Raw genomic sequence first — 24,137 nt, 5'->3', positions numbered from 1 at the left:
GCAACATTCATCTGTTGTTTTTAGCTCCTCTTCCAAATGACATCTATTTAAACACTTGGAGAGAACTCTTTTGCCCTCACCTAAATTTAAGTGGCTACTATGTGCAAGACACTGGGTTTGTATCTTATAATTACAAAGACCAAAAAAAAAAAAAAAAAAAAAGATAAAGCAGTTCCTTACTTTCCACTAGTGTGTGAATATATATAGATATGTAAACAAAGAACATTTTGGGATGGAGTAAGTACTAACAACTGGGTAGAAAGAGATTAATCAAGGAAGATTTCACATGAGAGGTTGTATCTGAGCTGAGCTAAGGATTCTAAAGGGTCAAGATGTAGAGGGATTGAATTCCAGACATGGTGCATTGACTATGCAAAGGAATGGAGATGGTTAGTGAAATGCTGAATTTAGGGAGCAGTTAATAGAGCAAGTTAGCTTGGAATGCTGAGTATGTGGAAGGGAGTCCTGCAATAACAGTTCTAGAAAGGAGCCAGATTGAAGTAGATAGCTAGGAGCCAAACTTCATATGGGTTTAAATGATAGCCTGAAGAGTTAATATTTTGTTCTAGAGCAGAGAAATGACAGGATCAGATTTGTATTTAAAGAATAATATTTTAGAAACCGTGTGAAAGATGTATTAGAAAGGCAAGATCTGGAAGTGGAGAGAACAATTAAGAAGCTATTTAGTAGTACAGTGAAGAGGTTATGAGAGCTTTTCACTAAGATTTTAGCTATGTAAGAGACCAAATAGAATGCTATGAATGCAAACCAAAGGTTTGAGATAGACAAGATAGAGACAGACAAGATTTGTTAACTGATTGGCTGTGGGAAGCCAGGGAGAAAGAAAGGTCAAGGGCAGCTCCAAGATTTTAAATATAAATGAGTGAAAAGAGCAATGATACCTTCAACATAAATAGGAAAGTTTATTGGAGGAAGGAGTTCAGAGCAGAGAAAAGAGGAAATAAAATTGGTTCCATTTTGAAAATATTTAGTTTGTGATGCTAATAGGATCTCAACAATCAGTAGCCAATTAAATTGAGGATATGGAGATCATGAGCAAAATTAAGGCTGGAGATAGTGATCTGGGAGTCATCTGCAGATAATCAATTTATTGGAGATAGTGAGGTCACTGAAAGAATTTGTAGAGAGAGAAGAGAGGCAAGGAAGGGCCCGAAGTCTATCCAAATTCATGTTCCTTGTTTCTGTGACACAATCCATCTCATTCTTTGCTGCCTCCTTTTCTTTTTGCCTTCAAATCTTCTCAACATCAAGATCTTTTCCAGTGATTCCCATCTTCTCATTTTGTGGCCAAAGATTACTGTCTTAACTTACTCTTTTTAGGCTCCTGACATTCCTTCTATAGAATAATGTGATACTTTTACATTAATATTCCATTATCTGGTCTTGTTTTCATCTTTTATACACGTATTTTTTTTTTAATCTAAGTTGGTCAATTTTCTCTATGTATCTACATTGATCTCTTTGGGCAGATAACTCCCCTTTTTCCCTAAATAGAATTTTTGTTTGGATCTCCTGTATTTTATTCTTGAAAGTTTTCAATTTCTCTTTTAAGTTTGTCTCCTCAACAGAATTTTAGCTTTTAGGATACTATCTATAAACCAAATCATTGTAAATTTGCTTTTCTCAACTCTAGGGCTAATTTTTACAAAGCATAAGATGTGGTCACTTCTCCCTAAGGCTCCTATTGTCTACTACATAACAAAATGAGTAGGATTTTGAGGGGGGGGGGGGAGTGTAACAAAATAAAAAGAATGACTACCAGAACACCCTAGATGGATCTGAGGGATGACATACTAAATCAAATTTCTTATCTGGAGTCTAGAAAAAGAAGAGGGTATGAAAAAAGCTCTGTTTTTTTTCTTCTTTCTTGATATATTATATGTGTAGGATAGGACCAAGAACAAATCATCAACATCTGTCTGGATACCTGGAGAGGGAAAAATCTCTAATTGAAATTTCCAAAATTATAAAACAAATTCCAACTTTGACTCAACATATGTCAGAAAAGCCTCCAAGTCAGGGAAGAATTATAGGTAAAAGCTCAATTCTTTGTGCAAGTTTGTTTTAAATGTTAGAAATATATTGAGTAACATTTCTTCTTAATCAGCTTCTTCCTAAAGCAAGATTCTTTGCTCCTCTCACAGATTTTATTTGACTCTCAGACCCTAATCATGTTATTCTACCTTCAATGTGATCATCACATGGTGGGAAAAGGGGAAGGTGTTATATTTTTTAATGGTCAGTTTCTTTTATTGTGATAGTAACTTTTCTGAACTAAACATTCCTGAGTGTGACTTGGACTTTTCTTAAATAATTGACACAGAAGGGGTACCACATTTTCACATTTCAGTCTTTTCTCAAACTAATGGGAAACATGCATTGTCTGTCAAGCCATCACAGTTCAGTGTCCATTTTTATGGCACCTTAAAGGCTTCTGACAATTTAGATATGCGGCATTATGTGGACAGATCTTTGTTATTATGAATGCTTTGAAAGTCCCTCATCAGTGGTGCTAATAAATGACAGAGCAAGTTCTACCGAGTATAAACTTTTGTTGATTTCCTGCCTATACTTCCAGTGAATCCACAATACTTTAAGTAGATCTTAATACTCAGATGATCTATGTCAAGGATTCTTAAGCATTTTTGTTCTTAACTTTTTTAATGGAATCATGGACCCCATTACTCATCTGATCTTGCCTATGAGCTTCTCAGAATAATATTTTTAAATGTATAAAATAAAATACAAGGATTACAAAAGAAATCAAAGATTAGTGAAAATAAAGATTTTCTATCTACAGACTCACTGAAGTCTATTCTGATCTATAGTCTTGAGAATTTTCATTTGATACCAGACCATTAGGAAAAGTAACAGTCTGAAGGAGTCTTTTTTAAATGACTTAATGATTATATTTCTTTATTCATGAAAGCCTGAAATTTCAGAGTCAGGTCAGATCTACTGGACTCTGTTATCTTACACTGTTCCAGTTTCTAATTTGTTCCTATGAAGGAAAGAGAAAAACACCTAGTGTCTTTTGTCTATTTTCCTTACTCATCTTTGTTGGGATAACTTTTGACCTGTTGATACTGTTCAGTTGAGAAAGAGGGTGCTTAAACTATAGCTTGGGTCAGGGAATCAAATGGGAGATGCTCGGTTCTCACACAATTCTTGCTTTTCTTTTTCTCTTTATCAAAGAGCCAGCCCCTGGGAAACAAGGTGGAAATGGAGATTGTGAGCATGTTGGAACAAAACACAACTCTCTTAAAATTTGGATATCATTTTACACAGCAAGGCCCTCGGCTCCGGGCTTCTAATGCCATGATGAATAATAATGACCTTGGTAAGTTAGCCAGTCCTATGAAATTTTTGAAGAACTGGAGAAAGATGACTCTAAATTTATTTTTTCTCAATAGCATTTTATTTTTCCAATTACATGTAAGTATAGTTTTCAACATTCATTTTTTGTTGTTGAGGCAATTGGGTTAAGTGATTTGCCTAGGGTCACACAGCTAGGTCACATTTGAATTTAGGTCCTCTTGACTTCAGGGTCAGTGCTCTCTCTATCCAGTGTGCCATCTAGCTGCCACTCAACATTCATTTTTATGAGACTTTGAGCTTCTAATTTTTTTCTCCCTCCTGCCATTAAATTTCCTCTCTCCAAGACAGCAAGCAAGCTAATATAGACTATACATGTACAATCATTTAAAATATATTTCCATATTAATCATGTTGTGAAAGAAAAATCAGAAAAAAAAGAAAAGGAGAAAAAAGATGAAAATACTATGTTTCTATCCATATTCCATCTCCTTTACTTTCTCACTGGATACAGATGGCATTTTCTATCTTCAGTCTATTGTAATTGTCTTGGATCACAATATTACTGAGAAGAGCTAAATGTTCATAGTTGATCATCTTATAATCTTGCTATTTTTCTGCACAGTGTTCTCTTGGTTTTGCTCACCTCACTCAACATCAGCTTATATAAATACAGGCTTTTCTGAAATCGGCCTGCTCATCGTTTCTTATAGAACAATAATATTCCATTATATTCATATACCATAAATTTTTCAGCCATTCTCTGATGGGCATCCACTCAATTTCTAGTTCCTTGCCACTGCATAAAGGGCTGCCACAAATATTTTTGCACATGTGGGTCCTTTTCTCTTTTTTCATGATTTCTTTGGGATACAGACCCATTGACTTGCCCAGGGTCACACAGCTAATAAGTATCTGAGGTTAGATTTGAACTCAGGTCTTTTCTGGCTCCAGATGCAATGCACTCTTTGTACTATGGCTCCTCCTAGCCTAGCTGTCTTGGACAGCCATGTGCAAAGTACTTGGCCTGCATTATTTAATGTGAACCTCAAATGATAGTGATTTGAGAAAATTATTATAGGTACTTTTTAAAATAACTTCTTATTTACAAACATATGCATGGGTAATTTTTCAGCACTGACCCTTGCAAAACCTTCTGTTCCAAATTTTCCCCTCTTTCCCCCCAACCCCTCCCCTAGATGGCAGGTATTCCAATACATGTTAAATATGTTAAATCCAATATATGTATACATATACATACAGTTTTCTTGCTGCACAAGGAAAATTGGATCTAGAAAGAAAAAAAAAACAGACCTGAGAAGGAAAACAAAAATGCAAGCAAACAACAACAGAAAGAGTGAAAAAACTATGTCGGTCTACACTCCGTTCCCACAGTCCTCTCCCTGGGTGTAAATGGCTCTCTTCATTACTAAACAATTGGAAGTGGTTTGAATCATCTCATTGTTGAAGAGAGCTAAGTATAGGTACTCTTAATCCATTTTGCAGAGGAGAAACTTTAGTCTCAGGAACTCAAGTGACTTTTTCATGATGACACAGTTAGTAAGTGTTAAAGATGGAATTTGAACTCAGGGCTTCCGGACTTGAAGTCTAGCACCACAGCTGCAGACTCTCTAAGTTAAAATACTCTTAACACCTCTGGATGAATAAATGATCAAAAGCTACAATGTAAAGTTTGTCTTAGCTCCATCACTAATTTGTTTTTGAAGCTTTTTTTTTTTTTTTTGGCCAAGGGTAGAGTAGGCTGAAACAGATCTTGGTAATAGCTGTTGCACTAAAGAGACTTTTGACTATATTAGGGGCTTTGAGTAGAATTAGATCTCATGAATAGAAACCATATGTGTGTCTTGAAATTTTTCACAAGTGCCAAATAGAGCTACAGTTTGTTGACTGGCCTATGGTTACTCATTGTCTTACCAGATCAGCTCTGAGTAATAATGCGTGTGGAGGAGGCTAAGGCTGTGAATCTCATAGCAAAATTGGTCTCATCCCATGATTATTACACAGGAAAATTAAAACACGCAGGAAAGAGTAATCCCAGTTATCCTCAGAATAAAGATGCACTAAGGGCAAGAAAGTTAGATTTAGCACTTATTAAGGAAGTGTGATTTATCCTAGGTTAGGTAGTGCAGTGGACAAAGCACCAAGCCTGGAGTCAGGAAGTCTTTTCTTTCTGAGTTCAAAAGTCACTTAACCAACCCCATTTGCCTCAGTTTCCTCATCTGTAAAATGAACTGGAGAAGATGACAAACTATTATCTCTGCCAAGAAAATCTTGGGGGGTCATGAAGAGTCAGACGTGATTGAACAACAACAAAAAATCTGCCAAACACTTTGTGCTAGATGTCATGAAATATGAAGATGTAGACAACAATCAGTATCAGTGGATTACAGATAGCAGTTTTCAAACCATATGTAGAGTATATCTGTGGAATACTTGGTGAAGAATAGAGCAATAAAGTAAAGATTTTTGGGGGGAAAATAATAAGCTTTTAGTTAGGTCTTAAAAGAAATGATGGAACAGGTAGATAAGAAATCAGAAGGTTTTTCAAGTGGGGAGAAATGTTTGAGCAAATGTTTAAGGGAAAAGTAAACAAAATATTTATTTGAAAAGAACAATGAGGAGACTGCACTGACTAGGTTGAAAAGGGCATCATCATCATCATCATCATCATCATCGGGGAGGGAGGGAAACAAAAGACAAGTGAGAACTTAAAATTTGAATATAAACTCTAAAATTGGAAGGACCTTTGAGGTTATCCAGCCTAATGTGCTCATTAAAGATGAGGAAACCGAGATCCAGAGAATGTAAGACATTAACTGAATGTCACACTGGATGTAAGTGACAGAGCTGGATCTCAAACCAAGTTCTCTGATTCCAGATCATGGAAAAAGAATCGGAAGAGATCATCTAAGTCACTGAGTCCAATCTACAAATAGAATGAATCTTTACCATATGCAGCAAGTGGTTGTCTAGGGTTATCTAGGCTAACTAATAATTATTCATTAAGTAGGTACTTCATAAATGCTTATTTCCTGTCTTCTCAAAAGCTTCAATAAAATCTAGGCAAACTATATTTACAATATTACCCTCATCTACTAGCAATAATTTTAACAAGGAAATGAAGTTAGTCTGGTTTGACTTGTTTGTTCTTTGTAATTACCATTTCCCTTTCTAGTTTTTCACCAGCCATTTCTTTAATTATCTGTTCTAGAATTTTCCTATAAATCTCAGGACTGTACCCAATGGCCTATAATTTGCAGGGATTGTTTCCTCCACCTTTTTTTTTTTTAATGGACATATTTGCCCATTTCTGGGTCTATGGTATCTGTGTGTCTGTCTGTCTGTCTGTTTTTCTTGGACTGTATCTCTGTCACTTTCTTGCTTTCTGCTTTCTGTCTGTCTCTGTGTCTGCTGTTTATCTGTCTTTCCCTCCCCCATTCTTTTCTCTTCCTTTTTTCCTTCTCCCTTTTCCTCTTCTTCTTTCTCCTTCATTTTTTCAGGTTCTTTCAGATATCACTGAATATTTAGCCATGACATCGTCTAGTTCTTTTGATTATTTGGGTCAGCGGACTTGAATTCAGTAAAGGCAACTACTTGCTCTTTTACTTATCTTGGGTATTGCTATTTACCTTCCACCATTTCCAGTGTAAAATTCATCCTTTTTTATTTATTTATTTTTATTATAATAACTTTTTATCGACAGAACCCATGCCAGGGTAATTTTTTACAACATTATCACTTGCACTTACTTCTGTTCCGATTTTTCCCCTCCCTCTTTCCACCCCCTCCCCTAGATGGCAAGCAGTCCTATACATGTTGAATATGTTTTAGTATATCCTAGATACAATATATGTGTGCAGAACCAAACAGTTTTCTTGTTGCACAGGGAGAATTGGATTCAGAAGATAAAAATAACCCGGAAAGAAAAACAAAAATGCAAACAGTTTACATTGATTTCCCAGTGTTCTTTCTTTGGGTGTAGCTGCTTCTGTCCATCATTGATCAATTGAAACTGAAATTCATCCTTCTTGACAGGGAAAACAGAAACAACAAAAGAGAAACTGATTTTTACTTTATTTTGGTTATCATTTCATGAGGGCAGCAAAGTGGCACAGTGAATAAGAACACTGGGCTTGGAATCAGAAAGCTTAACCTTTCTGAGTTCAAATCTGACCTCAGAAACTTACTAGTTATATGACTGAAAAGTCACATAACTCTGTTTGCCTCAGTTTCCTCATCTGTAAAATGAACTGGAGAAGGAAATGGCAAATTACTCCAGTATCTCTACCAAGAAACTCTAAATGGGTCATTAAAAATCAGACAGAACTGAACAACATCCACCATAATAAACACCCACCATTCTTTGATCCTCCTTTTTCTCCCAAAATAACTAACATAAACACATATACACATACATATTCACACTCATGCACACACACAAATACACACACACACATACACACAAGACCTATTTCCTATTTTGTTGTCCTTATTTCTCTCCTCATCCCCACATCCTGTATCCCAATCTCAGCTCATTCTGAGCTTTAGAATTCCTGGCACTATTTTTACAGGAAGGTAACACACTCATGTTCATCCTCTTAAATTAACCTGACCTTGAATACACTTTCTGTATTTACTTTTTAAAATTTAAGTTGGCTGGTGAGTATTCTGTATAACTATTGTTTCTTTAGACAAATTGCACTTTTTCTCAAGAGATTTATTTTCCATCATCTCTCCCAGTATACATCTGGATGGTTGAAATTTTCTCTCTCCACTATATCAAGCCTTTGGGCCAGGGTTGTTGTTGTTGTTTTTTTTAAACAGTTTCCCAGGCTACTTATCTGATTTTTTGTTAATGTTTGGGGTGGTCTGTAATATATGTTAGTGATTAAATCACTTATTTCTTCTTCCATTGGCCTTCATCTAAATATGATAGTAGCATTATAGAAACATCATACTTCCCCATTCTGATTCCTCACTATATTTTATTAACATGCTACCATTCCCCCCTTCCTTTTTTTTTTTTAGTATACTATTTCTTTTAAAAATGTTATGCTCACCTAGAACTATGGTCTAGTCATAGGTTTAATTCCACCAAGCCTCAGTGATAACCTGTAAAGTCAGATATTCCCCTTAATGTAAACACTTTTTATTTATTGCCTAAATTTTGGACTTTTAAAGAGAGACATTTGAAACTATTCTTTTTATTTGTTTTGTTTTGTTTTTCAGCAGTTCCATTTTTGAGGACTTTAAAGTATTTAAATACTGTGTATTCTTGGATATTTGAATCATCATTCTTCCTTCTTTACATTTACTTTCAATTTCGTCTTTTTTTACTTACAATAACATATGTTATATTGCCAATTCTCTCTCCTTTTTCTTTTAGAATCTTGCTTCAGGTTGTGTTTCCTAATCTGCCAATCTTCTTTATATTCTTCTTTTTATGTCCTCCTTAGTTCTTTTATATCTTATTGAAAATACTTCTCTTTCAGCTTAGAAGTAAAATATGGCCTGGAATTTTTATTTTTAATTTTACAAAATTTTCCCCAAATTTCACAAATTTTTTCTTCCCCAAGTCAACTTTTGACCTATTTCATTAATTCAAACTCCTATCAGTCACTCATACAATTTTCTTCTCTCTCTTTTTTCCTGCCTTCTCAATTCAGTGCTTTTCCCACTATGTCTTAATTGCTCCTATGCAAACTTAATAAGGGGAATAGAATCTTGAAAATTGGGTTGTGGAATGTCCCAGGCAAATGTATACAGCTCCACATTATGGTTTTTCATATTTCATTGAAAAAGCAAATCTTAAAAATGTCTAAATGAATAAATTTCAAATTAAAAGGTGTCAGACATCAGGAAACCATGGCCACACTGTGTGGCTTTAAAATATTTGTCCCATCCATCAATCTAATTTTTTTTTTTTTTTTTGCCATCCTAGGTCTTATAGTCTATAAACTTTTTCCTTCAACAGTGGAATTCAACTAGAAAATATTCATTCTACTCTCATGCTGAAAACTACTCTCATGGTATAAATGCTGGTTTAAAGAAAGGGAAATGTACTTAAACAGTTTCTTTGGAAATCTATGGGACTTATTCCAACAGCTCAGCTTAGTTGGAGGTTTTCCAAATGGAGGGATGTTTGTTGCTATTCTATTCAGCATGTGACCCTTGGCAAGAGAGATGAGATTGTGGAGTTAAATTTTTCTGAGCCTGAAGTATGGGTCACAGTAGGGAGGCTTTGGAAAACAGATTTGAGAATACGATATTTTCATGAATCAAATATGGATAACATTAATTAAGTTTCAAATTGATATTATATTTTTATGCCCAAACACAGCTAGTATTTTAGAGTCTATGTTGAACTCAAATCTTCTAACTCCAAGTCCAGACTTATTTCAAAAACTGTATAATATATAGCATCATCACAATTCTTGGGTTCCTCGATTCCAGTTTTTCAAAAGTTAGTGTCTAAAAGATATTGAGGAGTTTTAATTTACTTAAAGGATGAACAACTTAAAGATAATTGAAACTGATAATTTGCTCCATAAACACATTTGTTAATTTGTCTAGCAATATAATATGTCTTTAGGCAAGTTGATAAATACTTAATTCAGAATGATTAACTGTAACATTTACCCACATTGTTTTAATATGAAGGTGAGAGGAGGCATGAAAAGGGACTCCCTGAATATCGGGTAGTAAAAAAGTGAATCTCAGAAATATTCCTGACTTGAGGGTTTCATGTGTTTTAAAAAATATGATTGTTTGGTTGCATATTACTATTCCTTATATGAATAATGCATAAGAAGATTGTGGGCAAATGATATTTTTCCTGCTCTTTCTAGTGCTTCATAAGGGAATGGGCTCAACATTACTGTCAATTTCTAGCATCATGATAATATTATGCCTAATAGTAAGGAATATCATTGATAAAAAGATATCCATCTAGGCTTTATTTTCAGTGTTTATTTAAAATTCTTTTTTTGTCAGAGTGTGTCCTCTCTCGCCCTCCCGGTCTCTTGGTCACCTTCCTCTTCCTTCCTCTTCTTTTCTTCTGTCTCCATCTTTGCCTCTCTGTCGCCTCTTTCTCTGTCTCTTTCTCTCTGTGTTTGTCTCTGTCTCTCTTCCCCCTCTTTCTTCTCCATCTCCTCCTTTCTTCTTTTTTCCTCTTCTCCCTTATTCTCATTCTCCTTCTCCCTTTTCCCTTCTCCTAGCTGGGGAGATGAAATAAGGTCTGTATTTCCACTCACAAAAGACATTTTCCTTGGGATACATAAAATCAACAAGTGGAACTACTTTCAGCCTTTAAAATCTGCTGCTCCCTGAGGAAGGATTTGTAGCACTGTACAGTGCCATTATCCCTCTTAGCATGTCTTCTTTTCTTTTAACCTTTTGGTTGAATGACCTAGAAGATTTAGCACAAGTGTTTGTTCTCAAAATGTTGTCACACACTTTTTGCAGCCTGTGTGCATGGGCTGATGTGGAGCAATCAGGCACTATCCTGATAGACTATTTTCAACAGTGTTATTTCAGCTGCCTCTTGTGTTGTAACTATTTATAACTACATTAACTATGTTTCTTATTCCCTAAAAATCTATCAGCAAAGACCTCTCCACTAAAAAATATAAATAAAAAAATCAAAATCAGAGCTACAAATTTGAAAATTATATTCTTATTATGGAAAAGAATAGTAACAAGTTTAGATTCTCATCTGTGAAGGTCATTACTTCCCTCCAAAGGACACTAAGAATGTCTACTGATGGCATCTTGCTCAGAACCCAGTTCTGCCATTTGTATTCTTCTATGATCTTAAAAAAAAAAAAAAAGATCGGAGGGGGGATGGAGGAACAGAGATCTGAGTCATTGGAATGCAGTACTAAGATAAAGTGTGACATTTCTGCTAGAGAATTCTAAGAAAAGGGAAGCCAAAGATCTTTTTTCTTTTCTTTCTGGATGACAAAAACTGGGTGATGCTCTGAGGCATTCTGCAAAAATAGAAAATTCTTTGGTTTTCTGAAAAAGACAGTTCTTAGTTTTTGAACACCCTTCTACCATCCAGAGACTCTTCAGTCCTGGAAAAGGGGAGAATTTTAAGTTATTCACAGGATTATAGCTATAAACTTGAAACAAAAGAATGGCCCATTTTACCATCACAAATATTGAGCTGAGAGGGTAGACCCTTAAAGTTTCTGACCAGAACAGAAACCAAGCAGAAAACATACTCATTCTAACTCATCAAAACTCTGAAAATAAAGGACAAATTATAACAGCTGTAAATTTATAGTGCATTTTAAGTGAAATATTAGATGAGGGTGTGCATATATCAAAATTTAAAGCAAGAAAGGATGCTGACCTAATGGACTTTGTTGATATGTGATTACTTGGTTGATAACTTCTGTAGTGTCTGTCATTTGGCACTTAAGATGTCTTGAAATCATTCAGTCTGATTGCTCATTCTGGACACTTTCATTTAAATCAAAGTCATACTTTTGTGCTGGTTCAACCACATCTGAAATGTGGAGCTCAATCTTAGGCATTACATTATCAGAAAGGACACTGACAAAGTGGATTGTAATTCAGAGGGAGAAGACTGACATGTTGAGAGGGCTTGATTAGTATATCAGAGAGGAGGAACTAGGAATGGCCAACTTGGAACAGGGAATACTTAGCTGGGGAATTGATAGGTGTCTTGAAGTATCTGAAAGATTGGTCCATGAAAGTGAATTGATTTTTGTTGCTTGGCCTTAGAAAGCAAAACTCCAACCTAAATACTGAAATTACAGAGGCATATCTTAGTTTTAATTGGAAAACAATTTATTCCAATATCAGTTATCCAAAAACTGAATGTTACTTTGGAAAATAATTTAGTTCTTCATCACTGGGAGCCTTCAAAGATGAGTTGGATGACCACTTACTCAGGATCTTGCAAAGAGGGGAGATTTACTATTCAGGTATGGACCAGATCAAAGCTTCTTGAACTATCAGTTGTTATCCTCTATGGGATCATGCAACTGAATGTGGGGATCACAAAACTGATTTATTACTAGTAAATGTTTGATTTGTATACCTATTTTATATACTGGGATCATGTTAGAATTTCTTGGGCAAAAAAGGATTGAGTGAAAAAGTTTAAGAAGCCCTGAACTAGATGACTTCTCAGGTCCTTTCCAACTTTGTGGTCCTATGTTTCATATAATTATCAGTCTGAAAGACTTTCTCACTAGATGATACTATTCATGTGGAATGGGTATTTCAGTATTTCAAAAGACTGTAAATGAATGTTGGTATTCCCTATTCAGCTCCTTCACATTTTAGAAGACAATTTTAAGAGGTGTTGTGCCAATTGTTTGATGAACCTGTAAGTTCTTAGGGTAGGTCAATCATTAGATGACAGGATCCATTTCCAGGCCTTCTAACTAATACAGTCTTTGAGAGACTAGAGCTATCTCTATGTCATAAATTTTTCAGTTACTCATTCCAATCTTAAACTTAGAAACTACTCAAGAATTTGTCTATAATGTATGTCCTTAGGGTGACACCTTGTTCTCTTTAGTCAGTTAAAGATTTGATCATGTTGCCTGACCTGAGAATATCTTGCTTCAATGGTATAAAAAGTATGCTGAAAATATGCTTAAATGACATCCTTGGGAAATATAGACATTATAGCAAAGTCCTCTGGATAAGATCCAGTATAAATTTTCTTTATACCTATGAGGTCATGCTTTTTGTGTAGAGATGTAATCATAATGAAGACAGATTCATTGACTTCCAGAAATTACAATCATTTAATTGCTGTTTCCATCCTTGCCCTAAAAGCTATACCACACTTGGTCCTGATGTTGATAATAACCACTGTTAGGTGTCTAACATAATTCTGCGCACCAATATTTCTTATTTATATAGCAAACTGCATGAAAAAGTGAGAATTCATTTACATAGCTAGAGAAAAATAACTTATTTTATACCAGTGTTTTTAGCCATTATCTTTATGGGTCTCCTTGTTCCCCTTATGCCCTCCCCTTATTTGAGGGGTGGTCAAATTCTATATACTTACTGTTGATGATAAATCATTATATATAAGTAGAAATGGAGTTTCTACTCCTGTTTTACCTTGATGATTATTTCAAGTGAATGTGCGAGAACCGATAGGTCTCTTGCCAGGAAACCAGTATAAGCCCATGAAAACAGAAGTAGACCAAATATGCTTCCAGGCCTTTAAATCCACTTACAAAGATCAAATGAAGGATAGGTAAAAATCCTAAACCACATCCTTTTGAATTCATAAAATAGAAAAAAACTAAATAACAAAAAACAAACCCAATCCACTCTCATGCTGGGGACAGTCAAGATTAAAAAAAAAAAAATCTATAAAAGCTATTTAGTGGAGTCCATCTATTAGAGATTCCTTTACTCTAATACAACTGAAAATTAATTTCTTTAGAGAGAGATTTTTGAACAGTCCTATTAAGAGGTTATTTTACATGCAGTAAAAACCTATAGCAAGCCTATGAATTGAGAATTGACCTTCTTGGTATAGTGGTATATATTTGCAAAACTTTTATGTAGTGCTGTTTGTAGTTTTGCACCATGTTAAGATTCTTCTTGACCACCGTCATCATTAACCCTTTTCATTAGGACAATCTCAGCTAAATGCATTATGGCCCTCCTGCACTTGAGTGCCACATGGACCAGCTCTACCTTTATTTACCACATATTTGTGATTTTTGCCTTAGGTACTTAAGTTTTTGTTGCAACTTGTATGAATTAATCTGTTGGTCTCTGACATTGCCTCTCAACTCTGGAATAGGAGATGTCTGAGTATAGATAATTTTTTTTTTTTTTTTACCCTTTGGCAATAGTTTAGAATCTGTGCTATAAAGGCGGTACTTTCTGCTGCCACCTATTGGTTCTACACAGATCTGTTTATATTTCTTTTTTCTTGTGGCTTTTTATCTTTTCTGCTCCTTATTCATCTGCAGACACTTAGGTCCTTAAATATATGTTATCTAATCAGGTCTATTACAGCCAAAGCTTTTGACATTCATTACATGAACTAATGTCTTAATTCTGCACCCTTCTGGCTAATTCTTCCTTTTTATGGCATTTATATTCTTTAAATATGAACAATGTTTGAGCTTTTATTTATCTTTGTAGAAATTGTCAAGTTACACAATATGGAGGAATCGACAATGTTGTGTAATCTTTGTTCTAAAAACCATTCTGTGTATACATACATGTATCATATTTATATATGCATATAGTATGTATATATATATATATATACACATATATAAACAGCAAGATTTCAATAATTTTAGGAATGTTTCAACCATAATAACATCCTAGTCTAGTATCTAATAGAAATTCCTTGATATTTACTACAATAAATATATATTCAAATTCAGATAATTTAATAGCTTCAAAAGATTAGGAAGAAGTAGTAAAGTGGGAATGTCATACACTGGCTATTTGCATACTGTAGCCCATATTATAGACAAACTGTTCACATGTGGTTGTTCAGGAGTCATTTATGATTGGATCTCTACAAGTGCTGTACCTGAGCCAACTTTACAAAATATAAAAGAGATGCTTAGCCCACTAAGCACCATAAAAAAAAAAATAAAGAAAAACCTCAGACTCTTAAAATAAGAATCTAAATACTCTTCCTTTTGCTCGTCAGTGTTAAGAACACTGAAGGTTAAAGTGTTTAGTTATTGCTTATATCATATGTACCATATGCTTTCATGCACAGTGATTACTTTGGCTCACCCATGTCTAATTTCTGTTCCTTTCCAGTGAGGAAGAGGAGGCTGGCAGACTTGACTGGGCCCATTATTCCCAAGTGCCGAAGTGGCGTGTAGTTTGTGAAGCTGGAGACCTATGGCTTTAAATAGGACATCTGCTAAGAGTTTGTGCTATACGGGAGAACCCTATAGAAAAAAAAAAAAAAAAACTAACTAAACAAAACACCTGCACAGTGTATTTTTTGTGGTTCAGTTCTGCATTGCATCTTTATGCACTAAATGTTTTTAAATTAACTAGTGGATGTAGTTGAAGATTTTACAAACTGTGGTTAATGTGAAGCTTTCTTTAGTCATAGAAATTCAAGATGATTATTTTTTAAAAAACCTGCTGATTTCATGGAAGAATACATAATGGTACCAAAGCAATTTAACCCCATAATAATGTTTATATTCTTAGCCTGGGTATTAGCTAGGTTACATTTAGGTTGTGTTATGCATGAACAAACAGCAAACTGTCCCGTCGGTTTTAGAAGCATTATAAAAAAACTTTATTTTAAAACTTGATCTCAAATTTTAGCAAATATAACAGTTTGATAGTCATTGTTATGATTCTTTTTTAATTTTAAGAACTGAATTTCAGAATTGCACTCAACAAGCTGAGGAGCTCAAAAACATTGAGTTTCTAATTCCTACAGAAAAACAGGAGCAATAAGGCCACAGTTTCTTAACAGCAGTCACAGTTATTGACAAACAAAAATAAAAACAACAAAGAGGTTTTTTGAGTGTTTGGAAGTGAATATTCAAAAACTAGATTATAAGGTTCAGTTTCCAAATCTGCCCCTCTTTTTCTCAACCCCCATATCTCCTCTTTAATTTTCCTTTAATAAAAACAACTTTAATGCATTTACCAACTGGCATTTTATGTCAGAAAGGATTTTTCCCTTTTATTAAATGTCAGTCTTATGATAGAAGAAAACCTGCAGACAAATAAAATTCTATTTGAAAATATTTTTTACATTATGTAAGGCTGAAGAATATATGGATGAAAAAAAAGTAGAATGATATAACCAGAACAACCCCCAGGGACAGATGAACATCTATAGATTTGATATTTGTTGTCATGGTGGGAAAGCTAATCGACAATCCATCCTACCTTTTCTTTACCAAACAATGACCACTTGATCTGATTCCAGGCATAAAGTAAAATTTTACTTTTAATTTAATGGTGGAAAGACACCACCATCCTTTAGGTCTAAATATACAAAAAATGGAAAATGGGAAGAATCTGGCCAAACTATATAACAAGATGTGGGCTAGCTGGGAACATTTCTGAATGTCTACTGGTTTTGTCACATTGTGCATCTCTAAGGAACAAACAAAAATGGTTCTTAAACAAACCTCCCAGTCCCATCTGACACAAATAATGCAAAGCCCAAAAGACCTTGTGCCTTTTAATATGCCAAAGTGCCATCTACACTAATATTTTTATTGCCTTTGGAAAGATTTATAATTTGTGATTTAGTATCTCTTAAGAGCATGCCAAAAAAGCTGAAGAGTTCAGAATGACTTACTTTATCAGAATACTGATAAAGAGGAGGGGTTATTTTTGTTTCAATGGCTTTTAAAGAAAAACACACACACACACACACACACACACACACACACACATATATATATATATGTATATATGTATATATATGTATTAATTTATCTATAGTAAAGGTCACTATAGATGGAGCTGGAGTATTGAGCCTCAAAATATGGCCCAGAAAAAGCACCATTCTGTAGGAAATTGTTGAAACCACTCTGAATCACTGTAAGCTACAATGTAACATTAAATCAGTTGGTCTTATTATTATTGTTTTGTGTGTCATGGAGGACTCTGTCCATGAAAACAAAAATCTTGGCATTTGTCTTTTAGAATAAAATCTGAGCAAAAGAATGTTCAGCCTATCTGAAAATACAAGTTGCTGAGTTTTCATACCCTGCAAAGATATTCACTTTCTTGAGCTCTTGAAGAGTTCATACAAGATTCTACCACAGAATTAATATTGTGCAGAAGCCACAGTTCACATTATGTTCTATCACCCATTTCCAAAGTCATCCATATCTCCACTGAATTAGGACTCTACCCCATCTAAATAGCTCACAGAAAAACAAAGCAGGAAGGGACTCCCAGAGGTGACTTAGTCCAATATCATTTTACAGAAGAGGAGACCAAGGCTTAGAAAAAGGAAATGGGTTGCTCAAGAACACGCAAGCTAATAAACTATAAAACTGGGACCTGAATTCAAGTCTATAAGAACTGTGTCTAGTGATCCTTCTACTATAACATATAGCTTTTTTGATACATAAATTATGACAACAGCATATTACCCACCACTCTTGTGCTTTCAAATTTCATGAAATGATGAAGTCTATAGTTGCCTTGAAAGCCAAGCAACAGAGGAGACATTTTTATCATTATTTAATGATGTTATCTAAGATGTTAACACAGTATCCATTAAGACTTCCTAGGTAGGTGGGAATAGTTGAAAAGATCAGAGTTTGACCTATGTGTTACCCCTTCTACAGGAAGGGACAAGGGTCACAGAAAGAACACTGGTTTAGTATTGGGAAGACCCAAAGTCCTGCCATTAACTTACTGGATAACCCTGGGCAAACACTTCATCTTTGTGCCTCAGTTTCCTCACCTACAAAATGAGGACAAATATAAGTGGCCTGGTTTATTACAGGATGATTTTGAGGCTCAAAAAACACATGAAAATGCTCTGAAAGGTGCACACCACCAGAGAAATACAAATTATTACTATTAATTTCAAGCATATATTTAGTTGCTTTGATGACTTGTCAGAAGTTAGAAATACCTTAAGATGTTAAAACTTATTTAGGTTTTCCTACCTCGAATCAGAGAGAGTGGTTATTTTGATTTATAGGCATATCACACTTTCAGATAGTGTTATAATAACATACAAAAGTCATATTTTATAAAACAGATACACTGGGGGTGATTTTAACCTTAGACCAACTATTTGCTTTACTAAATGATTCATTAGTTTGTTTATATAAATAGAAGTTCCCCTATTGCATTATAATGGAATTTAATTTACATAAGTTTGATTCAGACACTTTCAGTTCAACAGAGTTTTGGTTTTTTTGGGAGGCTTTGCTATTATCTCAATGGCTGTTTTTTCTAGAGGCCTGGTTCCTTCAGCTTGGAAATCCCTAGCTCAATCTTGTGTTCAGCATCTTCCATGATGGACACTTGTAGCATCTTTACTGCATGGGATACCCGAAGTAGAAAGCTAAGAGACCCTGCCTGTATCTCTAAAACATTTTCTTCATGGAATGACTATAGCCAGGATGTGTGACTCCCCTTTGCTGCCCTCACCTCTCAAGATTTAATGACACCTCCAGCTATTTCTCTGTCTTAAGTTTTCGAGGGGCCATTTGCTCCTAAGGTTTAGGGATCAGTGCTGCCCCAATGTTGCTCTTGCCTTTTTCTTAATGCTTCTAGACTTCAAGGTCTCCATGGGGTCAAATAAAGGCCAACTATTTTCTGCAATAGATAGCTGAGGTCTAATTCTATTTTAAGGCCTCCTTTAAGTCCCCAAAGGGACTAGAATAGGAACATAAAAATATGTAAAGCAAAGTATCAATAATGAGACTATATTTATTATTAAAGTCTTCCATGTGAGATTATGGATTTATTATTCTCCAGACTCATTATCATCTATGGAATTCTGATGTAATAGCTAGCATAAAAGAATCACTACATATAAAGCAAAAAAAATCCTGGATACTTTTAATAGGTTTTAACTTATTAAATAACCTTTTATAGGTTAACAAGGTTAGAAAATGTCAGCTTGGTTCTATTTCCACATGTGCTGAATATTTTTAAAATTCTGAATTGGTCTAAGAAGACTGAAAGTCAGGTGCCCCTATCTATTTCAAGGCATTTTATTATTAAAATGACCAAATGATAGCCCTACGTATATTTCTTATCTCAGTCCTTGAAAAGTGACCTTTGTATTTTTGCTGGAGGTAATGGATTCCAAATGGTTAACAACTTCTGCTACCCACTCTCCACTAACGAGTACCAGCTATATGCATATCATGGTTTGAGATTCTAAGATAGCAATGAACTTTATATTCATATTATTTAATTTTGTATGTTTAAGGCTTAGTATAGCAGAGCTAACAAAATGGAAATTAATCCCTCAAAGTGTTGTTGGGCATGAAAAAATTTAGTCACACAGGCAATTTTCCTGCTAAAGATCAGGGCAATTATTCCTTTTGTTACCTATATAATTTCAAAAATTCACAATAATGAATAAGCCAGGAATTACTAATTAAGGATGATTTTATAAGTGCATTTCAATAACTAAAGTTAATAGATGTTCGTGAAAATACTATGAAATAATGCAAAAGAATCTTATATGCCCACTGCTGTACATTCATTCATTAGGGGTGGGTTATTACATAGCCAGAGAACTATCCTTTCCCCCCATTTCATGCTATAGTTGTTCTACCATGACTTTTTATCTTGAGATGTTTCTACAAAGTAAAGGAAATATCTTGAAGATTTAAATGGAAGAAGGAATGACTTTGAAAAATGGAATCTGCAGACTAATTCCTAAAGGTTTCTTATTTCTAAAAAGCTAACCTAAAAACAGCAACATCAGCAGAAGTTCGTATGTCTTACCTTCTTTCTTCTTTACTATCAAACATACAATATAAAAAATCCGGATAGTCTCAAAATAGTAGCTTGATACCCCAAATTGCAAATGAAGGGAACAAATTTTGAATCTTAAGCCCTGCATATGCACACTAATGTACATGCAGGACATTCTCACAGTTCCAGTTTGTGAAACCTACAATGGCAACTATAAGAGTCTAAAATTTCTTAGACATCTTTAAATAAATATTTGTTATTGTCCATTAAGTTCACAAAACTGAAATTACATGTTGACTTTGCTATAATTTTAAGAGAGTTAACAATGGAGTCCTGTATATTGGGTGCTAAGCATTCCTCTACTGCAGGATTGTCAAAGACATAATCCTGACAGGCTTCATTTCCAAGTAGCCAAACAATGTCACTATGTTTCCCCCACATCAATTTCAGCCCTTTTTGTTTCCAAATGCTCAGATAAGAACATAGCCTAATGATAGCAGCATCACTCCCTTATTCCCACCAGTCTTAAATTCAGCCCATAGATGATATGATATAAGTCGCAGATGGCACACAATACTCTTGTTGGTAAGCACATCAGGCTACTATGCACCATTATTATCACTGTCATGACCTTCTCACGGAGGTAGGCCGATAATCCTGACCCTCATAACTGACACTGTGAACCCCACAGGGAAACGCTGAAGATGTGCTTAATATAAGCAATGGCATAATTTCACAAAAGTTGGTAGCTTGCCTATATACACCATCCATTAAGTCCTGATTATTGTGAAAGTTCAACTGGTATACGGGGCCTTTTCAAGGTACAATCACATTCTTCTTTAAAACTCTTCTCACTGGGACTTGAAATTAGCTTGACTCCTTTATCCTGGCAAGTGAGACAACATGCTGTAAGGCCTTTCTCTCGGCAGTCTGAACAGGACAAGATGAGCTGGTAGCAATGTGAGGTGGAACAGAGTTTATATTGGTCCCACTTGGTTCCACAGTATGTACATTCTGTGGAGGGAAAAAAAAAAAACAGGTGTTGCATATAAACAAAGCCCGTGCTGTTAGATTTCTCTCAAAAACACAAGCTAATAAATGGACTCTTTGTGTCCACTAAATGCTGAAATCTCTCATCTTTTAACAGAAACCTTTTGTTCCTGGGCTTTGTCCTTTTCCTTCCTGAATTCTATCCTTTTTTCAAAAGGTGGCACAAAAAAGAAAGAGGCCTTAGCTCACTTCTCTTTTCTATTCAGGTTTCTCAAATGAGTATGTTTTGTTACTATCATTTTTTAAAACCACTTTCTGTCTAAATCTTTACTTCATTTCAGTCCTTTCCTGCATTTGAGGCTTAACCTTCCAAATTTGTCATCTCTCTTTTGCACCGGTGCTTAATTAGTCCTTCCTTTTTTGGTTTTTTAATCAGTAAATAAACAATTTCTATATGTACCACACATGGTGTTAAGTGCCAGGGATCCAAAAAGAGATAAAAGACAGTTCTCTCTCAAGAATGTCATAATCTAATGGGAGAGACAACAAGGAAACAAATATGTACAAACACACTACATACAGGTTAAAAAGGAAGTAATTAAGAGGGGCTGGAAGGCTTCCTGTAAGAGACAGGATTTGTAATTGGGGTGTAACGGAAGCCAAAGAGGTCAATAGTTGGGTCAGGGGAGGGAAAGCCTTCCACGCATGGGAGATGAGCCTGGAGTCAAGAGATGAAGAGATGTTCCAAGTTTTGTTCTTGGAACAGCAAGAGATCAAAGAGATCAAATATCACTGCATCAAAGGGTATGTGGAAGAGTATAAGGGGTAAGAAGAATTGAAAGGTACAAGGGGACTGACTGGGTTATGAAGAACTCAATGTCAGGCAGAGCATTTTGTATTTGTTCCTGAAAGCCACAGTGAACCACTGGGATTTACTGAGCAGCCCAGTCTTGGGTTATACATTACCTTTTGTGTTTGTCCCGTGATTTTCTCACTTTCTTGGTGGTTACTTTTTCTCTTTTGGCTATTCCAGAATCACAAGATTTCAAATCAACAGAAGGGGCTTCACAGACCATTTAGGCCAACCCACACCTGAATGGGAATCAATCCCCTCGACGACATAGTTGTCCAGCCTCTTTGAAAGTGAGCCCTCTACTTGCTACCTCCCACCCTGAGGCCAGAGTCTTCTTTCTACTTGTATATACAAGGACAATCACTCCTTTTTTCCAGGACACTTTCTGTCTTTTTTTCTCTCGGACATATGGATATTTACTAATCCTTGGCTTTAAGTTTATGAACTTCCCCTCAAACCTACTGCTCTAAATTGTACTGTGAAGATCAATCTAATTATTCTTTCTCATTCCTTGAGAGTGATTATCTTTGGCACCCTCTGTTACTGACCTTGTCCAACTATTCATCCACATCTTATCCATATTTCCTTTGCAACATGACTTGGATTCATCCCCTCTAATTTATTCCCCTTATTTCAAGTCCTAAATATCCATTCATATTCCATTTGATCTGAAGGCATAACACAGATTCCTATTCAAAGCTTCCTAACCTGAAAGCCTTTAACATATTCCTTTATAAGCAAAGCTAAAGAATGAAGACAGGAACCACATTCCTTAAGTATTATCTGTATCACATCACCAGCTTCATCAGAAATTTATAATAGCTCCTTAATCATTATATATTTTTAAAGCCTGTTTATTGACTATCATTCTCTAACTCCCGCTCCAGTCTGAATTATACTGCAACCAAATCTATGGTTTCTTGCAATATGATTTACTCATTCTTATCTTTGAGCTCCTGCACTTTTCATTTTACTTATTTTGGGTAAAACATCAATGCTATACCCCTTAAATTGGATCTTAAAAAGCAGAAGGGTTGTGTCCATTGTTTTCTTTGAATTCTCCCACAAAATGAAATCTGCTGCATACAATAAATACTGGCTTTGTTCAATAAAAAGGCTTATTCTTTCATGACTGAGGAACTGTTAAAGAAGTTAATGGGAAATGGAGAAACTTCTGCGTTTGGACAATGAGAAGTTTTTCTTAGTTGAAAATTCATTTCTGTTAAAATGAACAGGCTACTCAAAAGGCTTTGTTTTCAAGCTTTGAGCTAATGAAGATTAACAGCAGAAATTCATCTTCTGAAAGGAAGAATTTTAGAACTGTCACAAACTCTGGATAGTTTCCAGGATTATATTCTTATAGAGATTAATTGCAGGGCTTTGGAGATGACTTATTGATGAGAAAACTAAAGCCACAAAGATACATTACTCGTCTGAGTTCTCCCATGTAAAAGCAGATGTCAGTGGAACCTAAATATCCTGACTCCCCTCCCAGGGTATTAGACCACACTGCTTTGGGCTATGTTCTTCACATTGACTAGGAGAAAAAAAGTTCAAAACATCCTTATTTAGAACTCTGGGGAGAAGTGAATGACCTACCTGAAATGATGTCATTGTTGTAAGAGAGAGCAAAGCGTTCATCAAAAACAAATAATTTCCCTCTATAAAAACCATCAGGAAACTCTTCCAGGTATTTGTGGATGCCACCCTTCAGCTGGTATACTTCTTTGCATACTCCCTATATTTTACAAGTTAATATGATATTAGAAAATGTCAGTAAAAATCATGTTAGATTAAATGGGAAGCTCAGGTCCAGAGTGGCAAAGTCATTTGCTTATAGTCAAAGAGCTAGTTAGTAGCAAAGCCAGGATAGCAACCCAATTCTTCTGAAGCTCAATCCCCTGCTCTTTCCACTAGAGCTACTTTTCTCTCATTATTCCCTCATGGCATTCTTCTGTTAGCAAGACTTAAGGTGTTCTATTTACTAGTCAGTTTAAAGGGATATTTAACATGATGATGTTACAAAAGTTATTTTCCTCTGGTATGGCCTTATGTATACATTCTATATGCTGCTCCTGAGAACTTATTTGTCCCTGATTGTTGCACACTCCAGGGAGCCCAGCTTACCTTAGCTCTGAGGTAGGCTGAACCTCTTTCACAACGAATGCCCCCAGTACAGTACATCAGCACACGCTTGTCCTTAAAAAGGTTTAGGTTTTTGTCCACATAACTAGGAAAATAACTGAATTTTCGGATGTCTGGTGCAAGGCATTTCTGGAAATGTCCCTAAAATATTGAATGATTGTCATGTGATTACAATTGCTGAAAGCAATGAACAACAATGGGTAGTAGGGAAATAGGAGTTAATAGAACAACATGGTTTTATACCCTTGAACAACCTCAGCCTTGGCAAAGAAGCATTTGGATTTGACAGTCTTGATTTCTTAAAATCGCAGGCTTTGATTTACCACCTACTGTTTAGGAAAGGCTTATTTCAAAGACTTTAAATTGAAAA

At 35.2% G+C, this 24,137-nt stretch overlaps 2 protein-coding genes across 4 annotated transcripts in view; one reads left to right on the top strand and one right to left on the bottom strand.

The window, feature by feature from the left end:
• Positions 1–15,337, top strand: part of TMOD1 (tropomodulin 1) — a 119,223-nt gene extending 103,886 nt beyond the window's left edge. Inside the window, exons 9-10 of one of the 2 annotated variants that reach the window (XM_003761368.3) lie at positions 3,217–3,361; positions 15,157–15,337. In XM_003761368.3, coding sequence (XP_003761416.1) covers positions 3,217–3,361; positions 15,157–15,221 — 210 coding nt within the window. In that variant the 3' untranslated portion in view covers positions 15,222–15,337. Of the gene's footprint in view, positions 1–1,908; positions 2,051–3,216; positions 3,362–15,156 lie in introns of those variants that run through there. The other variant, XM_023497346.2, reaches the window with a different exon arrangement.
• Positions 15,338–16,552: 1,215 nt separating this feature from the next.
• Positions 16,553–24,137, bottom strand: part of TSTD2 (thiosulfate sulfurtransferase like domain containing 2) — a 34,961-nt gene continuing 27,376 nt past the window's right edge. The window contains exons 8-10 of one of the 2 annotated variants that reach the window (XM_003761377.4): positions 23,750–23,908; positions 23,222–23,360; positions 16,553–20,793 (exon numbers count right to left, since the gene is read on the bottom strand). In XM_003761377.4, the coding sequence (XP_003761425.2) occupies positions 20,561–20,793; positions 23,222–23,360; positions 23,750–23,908 (531 nt within the window). In that variant the 3' untranslated portion in view covers positions 16,553–20,560. The remainder of the gene's footprint in view (positions 20,794–23,221; positions 23,361–23,749; positions 23,909–24,137) is intronic. The other variant, XM_031969383.1, reaches the window with a different exon arrangement.

Source organism: Sarcophilus harrisii, chromosome 1 (assembly GCF_902635505.1).
Source record: "Sarcophilus harrisii chromosome 1, mSarHar1.11, whole genome shotgun sequence".
NCBI classification, from domain to species: domain Eukaryota; kingdom Metazoa; phylum Chordata; class Mammalia; order Dasyuromorphia; family Dasyuridae; genus Sarcophilus; species Sarcophilus harrisii.
The sequence above is the reverse complement of the archived record's forward strand: the minus strand, read 5'-3'. Positions and strand labels throughout refer to the sequence as shown.